Source organism: Apodemus sylvaticus, chromosome 13, assembly GCF_947179515.1.
Source record: "Apodemus sylvaticus chromosome 13, mApoSyl1.1, whole genome shotgun sequence".
Classification (NCBI taxonomy): domain Eukaryota; kingdom Metazoa; phylum Chordata; class Mammalia; order Rodentia; family Muridae; genus Apodemus; species Apodemus sylvaticus.
Window position 1 is genome coordinate 54,205,050 of NC_067484.1, and position 12,891 is coordinate 54,217,940.

The 12,891-nt window shown below is 37.4% G+C and overlaps 1 protein-coding gene across 1 annotated transcript in view; it reads right to left on the reverse strand.

Annotated features, from left to right (window-relative positions):
- Nucleotides 1-12,891, reverse strand: part of Spink5 (serine peptidase inhibitor Kazal type 5) — a 61,909-nt gene that overhangs the window by 32,797 nt on the left and 16,221 nt on the right. Inside the window, exons 6-14 of the mRNA XM_052155303.1 lie at nt 12,499-12,562; nt 11,363-11,490; nt 9,740-9,806; nt 6,931-7,058; nt 5,351-5,438; nt 3,591-3,718; nt 2,229-2,307; nt 758-885; nt 127-175 (exon numbers count right to left, since the gene is read on the reverse strand). Coding sequence (XP_052011263.1) covers nt 127-175; nt 758-885; nt 2,229-2,307; nt 3,591-3,718; nt 5,351-5,438; nt 6,931-7,058; nt 9,740-9,806; nt 11,363-11,490; nt 12,499-12,562 — 859 coding nt within the window. The remainder of the gene's footprint in view (nt 1-126; nt 176-757; nt 886-2,228; nt 2,308-3,590; nt 3,719-5,350; nt 5,439-6,930; nt 7,059-9,739; nt 9,807-11,362; nt 11,491-12,498; nt 12,563-12,891) is intronic.

Consider the following 12,891-nt stretch of genomic DNA (forward strand, 5'->3'; position numbering starts at 1 on the left):
ACAGCTCTGTTTCCTTCCATCAGGCGTGAAATTTAGAAAGCAAACACTTATTTTAGTGAGATAGATAGAACATTATACCATTGTGGAGCCAAAAGAGGAAGGGTATGGGAACACTGAGAAAATTACCTTTGCCAATTCTCTTTTAACTTTTGCCCTTGCTTTGTCTTCTTGAATACTATGGGAAAAAAGAAATAGATTATGAAGAAACAAATATTGTCTTAAAGATTCTTTACACTCATGGGCTCATTGTTCAATGCTTTGACTCTTCCCTGGTGACCCTGAAGTTCTGTAACATCAAGCTTGTCATTTGTTTTCTTTTTAGATAATGAATTAGAATGGCTCCTTTCTCTCAAGAATATGGCACAAAAGAGGAGCTTTTATACCCTTCAGTTATACCCTTCACTCAGTGTCTCCTCATTCACACTGTACACCATCTCTCCAGGTATAGGCAACCACTTTTCTGTTGCCTACTATAATTTGGATTATTTGAAATTCCACATGCAAATGACCTAGTGTATTACTTCTTTTTGTGTGTTTCCTGATTAGTCTCCACTGTTTCTATCATAATAGTAACAATCTGCAAACTCTTCATTCGTTTTTGTTTTTCTTTAACAAGTTAAATGTGACATTTAAAGCTTAGATATTCCTAGAAGAATATACATTGTTATCTCCACTTAAAGACAACCCCCCTTGTATTTCCCAATGAGTTTCCAAGGCTCAGACCCTTCACAAGTCCAGAGGGTCCTGTTGTACTCACAAGAAAGCCTGACACATGGAGCATGTGTTGCCATGCATTTTCCCATCAGGGCCTCTGACTGGGTCGTTCTCTCTGGTGCAATATAGCTGTCCATTCTTCCTGACCTTGCGATATCCATCACATAGCTTCTGTATGACCAAAGAGAAAGTTGGAGGTAATGAACACATGATTGGTCAGATCATAAAAGTCAATGAAATATGGATATTCATTTCTTAATAGTTTTTGGTTTACCCTAGAGTAATTCTAAACTTTGAAAGAAGCATTACACATTGCTAAGTGATTAAACTGGAGGGAAGGTAAGAATATTTAAATAGGGAGTTGAGGATATTTAATACATCCTGTATTCTAACTGCATAAAGAAGTTTCTATTACCAATGTTAAAGCTGGATTGAGTTTATAAGTATAAACATAACTGTTTGGACACATATCATAGAAGTCAGAGGGAACTTTCAGGAATTAGTTTTTGCCTTCCTTCTGCCCAGCAAGGTCTGTCTTAGATTCTGTTGTGGCATCACGGGTACTTTAGGTCATCCCAGGCAATTCTCCTGTCTCCCCATTCCATCTTGCTATAGGAGTCTTGTGATAACAAAGGACCATGTCTGCTAATAATTTTTTTTAAATGTTGGTTCCAGTGACTGAACTCAAGGTGTCAAGTTTGGCACCCAGTACCTGTTATTGTGAGTCATTTCCACAGCTCAAAAGTGTGAGCTTTCAGCAAGACAGCTTTACACTGGTAGTTTCTATACTATCTTAGTGGTAGTTTAAGGGAAAGGAAGTCTAGGGAGAAAAACAGACTTTCAACATCAAAACAATAGATGATGATAAGACATGCAAGTCTCTGGAAATGAGTATTGCTACATTTTAGAGTTTAAAATTATGCTTTCTGGCTTGAGTGAGTCTAAGTAGGTAAGAGCAGTTGTCATCAAGCCAGGTGGCCTGAGTTCAGTCCCCATAACCCACATGGTAGAAGGAGAAATCAAATCTTCCATGTTGTCCTCTGACTTCTACCCTTTATATGTGTGTGTAGATACCCATGCACCTACACATGCACATGCACATGCACACACACGCACACACACACACACACACACACACACACTCATGTGCATGCAGAGAATAAATGCTAAATTTTCCTTTAAATCTTACTTTTATAAATCTTGTTTTTATATAAATCAACTCAAATATTAAGTTTCAAGAATCCGTAACAAAGAGTGTACATGCACAGATTCCCCTGGAAAGTAGTTTGCAAAAACTAAAACCTTTTTGTTGAGTGCAAGAGTAAAACTCAAGTTCTTCCATTCTATTAAGTTTTTTTCACTTTCCATTGTTTCTCTTAACAGAAAGATGAATCAGTTTCATACAATGTGCATTTCTATGTCATTCCAGACTGAAGGATTATGACTTTTTGCCAGGATCTTGCAGATGTGTCCAGTTAAAGTGACAAACAGAATTAAGTGTGTATCCCACTCACTGCATATGTTTCTGAATTTTCAGATCCTCTTCTGTTTCTGGTTCCAGCTTCAGCCTTTGTTTCTTCCTCTTCTGCTTTGCTGAATAAATAAAATAAAATAAAATAAAATAAAATAAAATAAAATAAAATAAAATAAAATAAAATAAAATAAAATAAAATAAAGTAAAGTAAAGTAAAATAAAATAAAATAAAATAAAATAAAATAAAATAAAATAAAATAAAATAAAATGATTTCACTGATTTCTACACATTGCTCATCTATCTTTTCTTCATTCCCGGCATAGGGATGAAGGATTTGCCCATTTATAACTATGTAATAACTAAAGAAAACTACTTCTAATATGCTATCATCCTATAACACCTTCAGACTTCTCACATTAAAAGAAAGATGGCAGCAGTTCATCTGTAAACTTGCTTTCTCTTATCTTTCTGCTTGTGGTGAGAAAAGGACAGTCAAAGAACTGTCAAACTTGAAACCTGGTGACCCTATACCTAGGTGATAATAAAACCTTAAGAAAACACACTGACACATCTTCTTAATTGTCAGGGAGGATGAGAGGCAGAAGTGCTTCAGTCGTGATCAGAGTTCACCAATACCTATGTTCACATTTCTGGTCTATATGATGTACCCCTTGCATTAATTTACATTTAAGTATAGTGCTCATACATGTCTGTTTTATCGAAAAGACAAAAGTGAGACAGAGGGGTATAACCCAATGATTCCACGCACTAATTAAACTAAAAGAAGCCAAATGTGCTTTGTAAAACAAATTATGTTGTATCTATAGTTAATCAGTGATATTTTAAACATAAAGGTTATGAGTAAAAACAAAAAGTTAAATAGTTTACTATTGTAAATATGGTCAAATACTTATTTGTGTTCAGCAAAAATGATATCACTCATATTATTCTAAATTTTATAAGAGAAGTAATAACTCTAACTTTCTCAAAAAAAAATTCAGCATGTAAAGTAACATTTAAGGTAATTTTATTGGTGTTTGTGGTTCTGTTTGGTATGTTTGTGGGCATGTTGACTCAGCTCAAGCCTAGTGCTGGGCCCTTACCATATCAGAGATGCCTATATGGTTCACACATGGAACTTCAAATATTTATACAGGTTAATTGCAGAACAAGGCTCCAGAATTAAGAAATAGAAAGTCATAGAAAAACAAGGCATCTTAAAGCAGGTGCCTTGAAGCATCCACCCTTAGCTCTGTCCTACAAGAGTTGCCCCTGTAACGTTACTCATCTGCTTTACTTCTTTTAAGTCAGTTTGTCCAAGGAAGCTTCCCCAAACCAGCTAGTCCTATAAGGTCATGTGTAAGTTTCTTTTTTCTTGACACCTCCAAATTCAATACTCACAAGAAAGCTTGGCACATGGAACACAAGTTGCCATGTGTTTTCCCATCCAGACCACGAATAGGATCATTTTCTCTGGTACAGAACAGAGTTCCATTCTTTGCCCGGTCCTGGAATTCACTACATCGTTTCTGAACAAGGAAAAGGAGGTATTTTAAGTGTAAGATTATGTTCTACATCTGCAATTCTCAGCATTGAATATCCATTAAAAACCAGGCAAGAGGAATCAAAGGTGGGAAGTAATATTTTAAAGATTTAGCACTATTAAAACATAATTCTATCCTTGCAATACTCATATGCAATAAGTGTGTTCATATGCATACATATTCAACAAGTATATTCATAGATACTTAGGTGATTTAGTTTCCTTTGCTAGACAATAAGAAAGAATAAGTAATGACCATATAAATGTTTAAAGGGTAGACCCGAAATATGTACTAGTAGAAAGAAGAGAATGATGCTGAAAAGTTCCAATAATTTTTATTAGCTCTATTCTGAGGATATAGTTAGGAAAATAATATGGTTAAAAAATCATCCAGAAGAAATTATTATTGATGGCCATGGGGGCAGTGATTAACATAAAATCTTGTGAACTCTAGTATTTCAATGAATGTGGCAGTGCAAGAATTAGTTGGGTAAAGATAGGAAGGTTTTGAAAGTGGTTTAAAAAGGTAACCTTGAAAACCAACTACAGTATGCAAGCACTGAGGGAAATTGAGGATTTATTCTTATAAAGCGAGAACACAAGAAATCTTTATAATAATGACTAATGGAATCAAATCTTCACTAACAATCAGGTCTGTGGAGAATTTCCGTAAATAGAGATTAAATTTAAAGAAATCAATTAGATTATTAAAAGGAAATGAGGGAATAAGGAAAGGGCAAAGGGAGATAGGGAGAGATCATGAATGACAACTGAAAGAATAGTTCAAGTGCACTTAAATGAGAATGTAGAAGAATATGATAATGTAGAATCAGGAGCAAAATAGAAGGTGAAAATTTAGCTAAGCAGTTGGTTACACAGAGATGGGAGGCATCTTAATGTAGAGGGCTATCTTCTAGAACTGTAATCTATGAATCATAAGAGATAAAAAATTACAGGAATCAGATTAAGAGGGATTACCACTGATCAATGACCATTTCTATTGTTGTGATAATACACCATGACCAAAACACATCTTGAGGTACAAAGGATTTATGTCAGCTTGCAGCCTCTCAGGTTACATGACTCCACAGAAGGAAGTCAGGGCAGGGGTTTGCATTAGGAACCTGGAGACAGGTATTAGGACAAAGCCCTGGAGGAGCACTGCTTACCAGGTAGTACCTTATAGCTTCCTCAACCACTTTCTCATGGTGCCCAGAACCACGAGCGCAAGGGTAGCACCAACTACAGAGAGCTGGGCCTCTTCACACCAACCTAGAACTAACCTCATAAACTTGCCCACAGCCAATTTGGAGGGGACATTTTTTTCAATTGAGGTTCCCTTCCCCCAAATGCCTCTCAGTTGTGTTAAGTTGATTAAAAACTATCTAGCACAGATATATTTAAGAATGTGGAATTAATGTACTACTATGACCAAGTATTTTCTTCCAGAAGGAATCAAAAATTTTAACCTCATATTTTCATTCTGAGTGTAGAACAGTAAGTGTAATCAGTCGCTATTGGGAATAGTATTAAATATTGAAAATGAGTTCTGAAGTCCTATGCTTGCAGGCATCTCAGTACACAGAGGCCACAGCTATACTAGTTGGCTAATTCTCACCTTAATTTCCATTTTGGCTTTAGCCCTTTCTTCAGCATCTCTCTGGTTTTTCTCTGCTTTACCTTTTTCTTCTGTAAAACGCTTCATGCTGGAGAAAAAAATAATGAAAAGATTATATTGGATCTTCATGCTGCACAATTCATTAGGTACAGATGAAGCATATGTTTTCCTGGTGCTTTTAAGGTATCTCGTATTTCTAAGAAGGCCCTTTCATTTTGCATGCATGTACATGCATATGTGCACAGGAGTACATGCTTATGTGCATAAATATCTTTCTTTTAAATATTCTCATAGTTTTTTATTAGATACATTCTTTATTTGCATTTCAAATGTGGTCCCCTTTCTTGCACCCCCCCCATAAAACTCGCCTAACACATCCCCCTTCCCTGTGCTCACCAATCCACCCACTCCTGCTTCCCTGTCCTGGCATTCCCCTATACTGGGGCATATAAACCTTCAAAGGACCAAGGGCCTCTCCTCCCTTTGATGTCCAACAAGGCCATCCTCTGCTGAATATGTATCTAAATCATACTTTTAAAAGGAGACATTCCAGACTCTAAGCAGAAAAAAAGCTTAGCTTTTTTAGCTAAGTCAATTATTATATTGCTGATTTATTTTACTAAATAGTTTTCATTCTATTTTGAAGAATGTAAGCATGTGGACACAGGCCCATGTGATGCTTCATTGTTAGCTTTAAGCTTAAGAAATGCAGCATCTTCATCCATGTACACTTCTATACACTCACTCATCATTCAGTTAATACCTACTTTTTGGGTCATCATGGACTCAACCTGGTCCATCAGTTGTAATAATGGTTATGGAAGATCACAATTAAGGATTATGAATATTGATTTCAACTAGGATATAGGAAGCTTTATCCAAAGAGGACAGTCTTAATATACAATCTACAAGAAGAAGGGGCATTATCTGGCCAAAACACATTAGGACAACAGGTAGTTAAGAAGTTGTGGAATTCTATTCAATGATATTGTTTACAGTGGTAAGCCCAGAATTCTGGAGGCTAAGGCTGGAGGTTTTCCCCAAGTTTGAAAGTAGTCTGAGCTAGACAAGTTCTAGCCTAACCTCAACTCAAAAGAGCAAACAAACAGCAAAATACAAGTTCATAACTCAAAGCATCTGAGAATATAATGAAGCCTGTATGCTTTGTGTTCTGAGGTCATCTTTTTTCTGTGGCTTATATTGCCAGATAATAACATGAATGTAAAGAATCTTTAAAAGTGTCCAATCAATACTGCCACAATCAGTTAATTACTGAAGATAAAGTCTTTCCACACATCATTCTGTTCTATGACTACTTCATTAGAAGGTCACAAAGGCATAGGATTTACATGTATTACTGAGGATGTTATAAGCCTGCCTTCTAATTGGAAAATGAATTTAGTTTGTACTCAATTTAGTTTGTGACAGATACAAAACATTGGCTAGATGGGCTTAGATGGGTTTTAGGAGGACATAAATCTGTTCAGTTGCTTCACAGTGGCAGAAGCCTCCCTTACTACTGCTGCCATTCATCCACCAGTCTGTATCCCGCCTTCTCAGTGAACTGAGGGGTAGCTCACAAGATCTCAGCACAGAGGGCACACTTGTTCCCATGCATCTTGCCATCAGGGCCACGAATTGGGTCACTTTCCCGGGTACAAAAGAGTCTTCCACTCCTCACTTGGTTTTGAAACTCCTTGCAAAGTTCCTTTGGGAAAACCAAAACAAGAATAACCAATTGTCTTTGACATTTTCTGGTCTTTAATTTTGGCATGTTGCATAATAGGTTTATAATCACAGGATGACACATGAGGGAATGATGGTAAACATAAACATGATCTGATTGAGAATAATCTAAACACAAATTATTTGACCATGTTACTGGGCACTCTAAACATCTGTGCACTATAATTGTTGAAGGAAGAGAGCTGAGGAACAGGTAGAGCTTAGCAAGCAGTCCCTCCAACTAAAAGTCATTTTTCTCATTCTTTTAGTACTCAGGTGTTGGGGGGAGGTCTGTCGTGATAACCCCACATGACCCCAACAGCATGAAAATATTGAATTTGTAGAAATAAGTGTTTTAATGCTACTGGATATGGATCAATTTAATCTCGTTTGTGAAGATTCAGGAGCAACTTAGTATTTGTACCCTGCTTTAGTTGACTCATGTTCATTTCTGACTGTAAGGGAAAACCTCAGCATGAATGTAACTCCCTTTACCTTGACCTATGTGAACTCTAGTTACCTGGAAATTCTAAAAAAAAAAAAAAAATGATATTCAAAAGTGGAAGGGAGATTTGGTGTCAGGCTTCTTGATAATTTTGTTCTAGTCTCTGTGAATGCTAGTATTTGATATAGAATAGACTTTACACACACATAAACACACACACGTGCACACACACACATGCATGCACACACATGTGTGCATGCACACACACACACACTATAGACTTGAGGACCTCTAAGTGAACAAACATACCATGTTTTATTGCAGCCTAGTCTATAAAAAGGACCACCAACCGTGTGACCTTAATCTTCCCACTTCTGCCAAGACAGTGGAAAAAGCTATAGGAGAAGAGCAAGAGTCAGGGGACCCTGGGGACTGCTCTGTAGCTCTACTCAGTGAGTCACTCACACAAAGACTCAGGACTTTGATGTTACCACCTGTACAGGGAGACTTTTTTAGATAACAATTGTGATTTGTATTTGAAGTTCACATTTCATTCTGCCAAGCTTTTTGAAAATGAGCCATTTCTGCACTGCGATAAGAAGATAACCGTTTTGAAAGGAGGAATGTGAGTGTCCTACACTTTCTGGGCAACAGACGTGGAATAAGATGTAGAAAGGAGACACCTGATAATAACATGGCCATAAAAAGCAATGCTCCATGATTTCCAGAACATCAACAAGGATAATTTCAGTTTATAGCGTGTGACTCATCTAGGAAGATTCTGAAGAAGCACTTTTGAGAGCATCCCACTGACAGGTTAATTACAGGGCACACATTGAGCCATCACTGAGACGCAGTCCTGCTAAGCTCAGTTGTGCCTAGTGACCCTGGCCACCAAGAGGAAGAAGTTAGGGTACTTGACACTTACTGGAAAACAGCCCTGTTTACGCAAAATACATGAGAAATATGGCAGGCCAGCTCAGAGTGTCAGGCTGAAATATACAGACCCCACAAAATGCATTGTTTACCACACTTGGCCGGTGGTAGAACAGCCCCTAGCTATTTTGTTTCTTTATGGCTAAGCTCAACTACTCAATTTAATTTGGAAATTTTGCTTCATTATATAGAATTGTTAAGAGAAAAGTCAGCTCTTGATTATCAAAAAGTGGGGCTTTCTTTCCCATGGGAAAGCCCATCTGTATTAGTCTGAAGAAGAGTTGGAAGTGAAAACACAACACGGCAAGGAGATTGAGGTCTTGTATCAATATCTTTATGACACAAAAATTGGGGCTCAGAGAGATATTTTCCTCACTCTCAATACCCAGAGCATGAGAGGACGAATACCAAAATCCAGGTACCTTTGCTTCTTCACAAAAGTCTAAGTCTTCATTTCATCTAAGTCACTGTTTTCCTTGTATGTGCAATAAGGGTTTAATAACCCTAGTGCTTTAGTAAGACAAGGCTGCATTTTTTACTTCAATACAAGAAAGAAACTTCTGTAATAAATTGAAATTTTATATAACATCAACTAAATATGATGAAACTTAATTTTAGGAGTATTTTTAAGCTACTGCCTCAGTATTTGAGAACTTCATTAAGAAGAAGCAAGACTTTTAATAAGAAGAATATTTTAAATAAAATGGCTGCATACAAAAGTGAATAATTCTGATTGTGTTAGCAAAATTTTAGAGTAAAGCACCTTTCGCTACACTGATTAAGAGACTCTATTATTTGGAAATTTATCCATCTGATTTATTCTATGCCAAAAAATATTTAAAATGCATTCAAAGCAAACTGATTACACCATTGGAGAGAGTGGGCTAGGCACAATGGGCAGAGTGACCAAATCCAAAGAACAATCATGCATATGAATGAAGATACCATCATGCAACCCTTTTCTTTGTATGCTAGCCTGAAACAAAATAATAAAAGGAAAAAAAGATCAACAGAATTTTGTCTGCATATCTTTTCTTTTGTTCAGGGACAAAAAAATCAAGGGTAGGAATTGTGTATTTGGAACCTTAGCTGTGAATGATAGTTTTAAAACATCCTGTTGATAGCTGTACCAAGAATAGATTATTTGAGAAATTTTAAGTAATATGAAGTGAATATAGTAATATGGGACAATCACATTATTGTGTTCCTCTAAAGCTGTGAGTATTATTTTAGTTGGTGACTATAAAGACCCAACTGCTACACTGTGCCAGTGATTCATTTACCTCCTCAGCATCTCTCCGAATTCTGCTTTCTCTGTCACGTGTGGCATTTTCTTGAGCTTCTTTTAAACTGTCAGAGAAACAGAATCCACATGGTCCAGTCACATCTGCAGTGTTCACCCTATTCTGAGCACTAAACGCTTTCCTATCCTTTACAACAACCTGTTGTAACCGATCCACTCACTGGAGGCGAGCACTTCCTTGTCCTGAATGCAAGAGCCCAAGACATTGCCAAAGATAAGGAAGGGTGTGAACCTGACTCAACTGCCACTCAATTAGAAGCTTTGTTCTGCAGAGCCAGATGGGCGTGCCACCTCTAGTGACAAACAGAAGATTGTCAGGAAAATTCCCTCTAACAGGCAGAACCAAGAGCTTTGAGACAATGCTATGTATGACAAGGGTGAAACCAAACTGAGCCTCTCAGGTATTGCCATACACACCCTTGTGTGTAACTTTTTAAACCATGCAGGACCTTAGTTTGCCTGTATGTCAAAGCAGGGTTATTCCCATATGAAAAACTTGTACTGAGGTTCTGAACACCATCTATATGACTCAATTGTAGTCTCATCCTGGCATCTCAGGCTCATCCTGCAGAGGATCAATTTGGAAAAGTCAGATTCTCCTATTTTATCAGGACATAAAATAATGAATAAACAAAGCAGAAAAGCTATAGAAGTTGGGGCAGTTTGGACATTGAAGACTCACGCCATGCCCAGCACTCAGAGAAAAATGAAGCCAATAATTCTTCCTTTACATGACACTCACCTGCTGTACTGAGTCCAGACACTATATCATCTTTATTAATACTCATTATTATTGTTATTTCTTTATACCACTATTTAAAATTTGGTGGCATTACTCAGGGAGGGTCACCAACAGTACTCAAAGCACTGTATATCAAATGACCAGTTTGGATTATTCAGTGTTTAAGTGTTTTCCAAATCTGTCCTTTTTTTTTTTTTTTTGCAACTATCATTTAAGTTATTAGATACAATACATTTAACAAAGTTTTAGTCAATACTTTTTCCTTTTTATCTGTTCAAACCAATGTTCCCAACTCTTTTTTTCTTTCTTTCTTTTTTTTATTCGATATATTTTTTATTTACATTTCCAATGGTTTCCCCTTTTCTAGCCCCCCCACTCTCTGAAAGTCCCATAAGCGCCCTTCTCTCCCCCTGTCCTCCCACCCACCCCTTCCCACTTCCCCATTCTGGTTTTGCCCTATACTCCTTCACTGAGTCTTTCCAGAACAAGGGGCCACTCCTCCGTTCTTCTTATACCTCATTTGATGTGTGGATTATGTTTTGGCTATTCCAATTTTCTAGGTTAATATCCACTTATTAGTGAGTGCATACCATGTTCCCAACTCTTAAACTATTATATAATAAAACATTGAGCATTTTTGAGGCATTACAATTTTTAAATGAAGTTTCTAATTTTTTAAAAAATACTGCAGTTATGTGAGGGAAAAAAAAAGACAAGAAGCCCATCTTGTAACTAGACCTATCTCGCATTAATTATAAAGGCAAAAGGTCACACGCATCATGAGGAAGACATTGATACTCTGGGGCTCTCAGGGCAGGAAAGAAGGGCCTCCTCATAAATGCATCTGGAGGTGCTACTTACAAGAGCTCAGCGCACATGGCACACCGGTTGCCATGTGTCCTCCCATCAGGACCACGGACTGGATCATTTTCCCGTGTACATCCGAGTCTTCCATCCTGCACATAGGCTCGAAAATCACTGCACATATCCTAAAGAAGAGAGAAAGGAATATGGCACACAGCAGTATGACTGGATGCTTGAACAATGCTTTGAGGAAGTGTCGGTCATGCAGAAACAGCCTTGTGAGTCTGTGTAATTCATCTTGAAGGACATAACTGTTTACTTCCTCATGTATGTATTCAAGAAACAATTATGCTAGCACTCTAGAGGATCGCTGTCCTTGCTCTCAACCTGCTCCTAATGCCATATGTAATATAAGCAGATCCTTAAAACTATGTACGCCAAACCATGGCAGAGGCTAGTAACTTCAGGGGTGAAAGCATCAAACCACCGAAATTAGGATTGGCGTTCCATTAGATAAGTGTGACATCCATGGTGTTTCCTGTCTTTTCCTAACATCAAAAGCCCACAGAATCTTAGCTAGAAAGTAACAATTTAGTCTAAATCTCATTTCCTTAACTGTTTGGTTCTAGATTTCCTAACAGTATGTACCCAAGCTGAGGTTTCAACTCTAAGGCAATGGATGACCTCTAGTGTCCATTTAGTTCCCAAGTGTTTGGTTTAGTTTCCTATTTTTCTTATTAATAATTAGTTAATTTTATTAATTTTAATACTAATATTATTAAGAGAGCCTACTGGTCTTATGACCCAAGTAAATTCATTTGGTTTTAAGAACTCGGCTGTTTTTTCCATGTGAACAGAAAGAATGCAGAATTTCAGTCAAGCAAGAATTACTCCTTTTGAGCACCCCAACACATGGTGGAGAAACACAGCTACATTTGCCTTATCTTGGTGGTTCTCAACCTGTGGGTCGCAACCCCTCCAGGTGGTAGCATACCAGATATCCTACCTATCAGATATTTACATTAGGACTCACAACAGTAGCAAAGTTATAGCTGTGAAGCAGCAACAAAATAATTTTATGGTTGGGGTTGCCACAACTTGAGTAACTGTATTAAAGTGTCCCGGCATTAGGAAGGTTGAAATCCAGCGCTTTACATTGATACCAATGTCCCCACGTTGGCACTTGTCCTTACCGTCTCTAGGTGGCTGCTGCCACATTCACCTTCACTTTTTATGTCAACATGGTTCCGGGTTTTCCTGGAATCATAAAGATAATTGACAATGGAGATTAGCATGGTGGGACTGCCCAGCGTGCCAACCCTCGCCCAGTGTTCTAAGCTTCTATACCTGAAAGCAGTATTACACTTTAGTTTTTACTTAGCTTGTAGAATGAAAGCCCCTGTTTATAACTTTAAAAGATAAGAAAGAAATGGGGTCATGTTGGGGGCTAAATCTCAGGCTTGCAGTAGATGTCCACCTGTCCAAGATCGTAGTTGTATGTACTTGCCATTGTTAGTTTTTATAAAATATTCAATTTTAATATATCTGCTTCTCATTAAAATTTTATTCTATGCTAACTTATATTT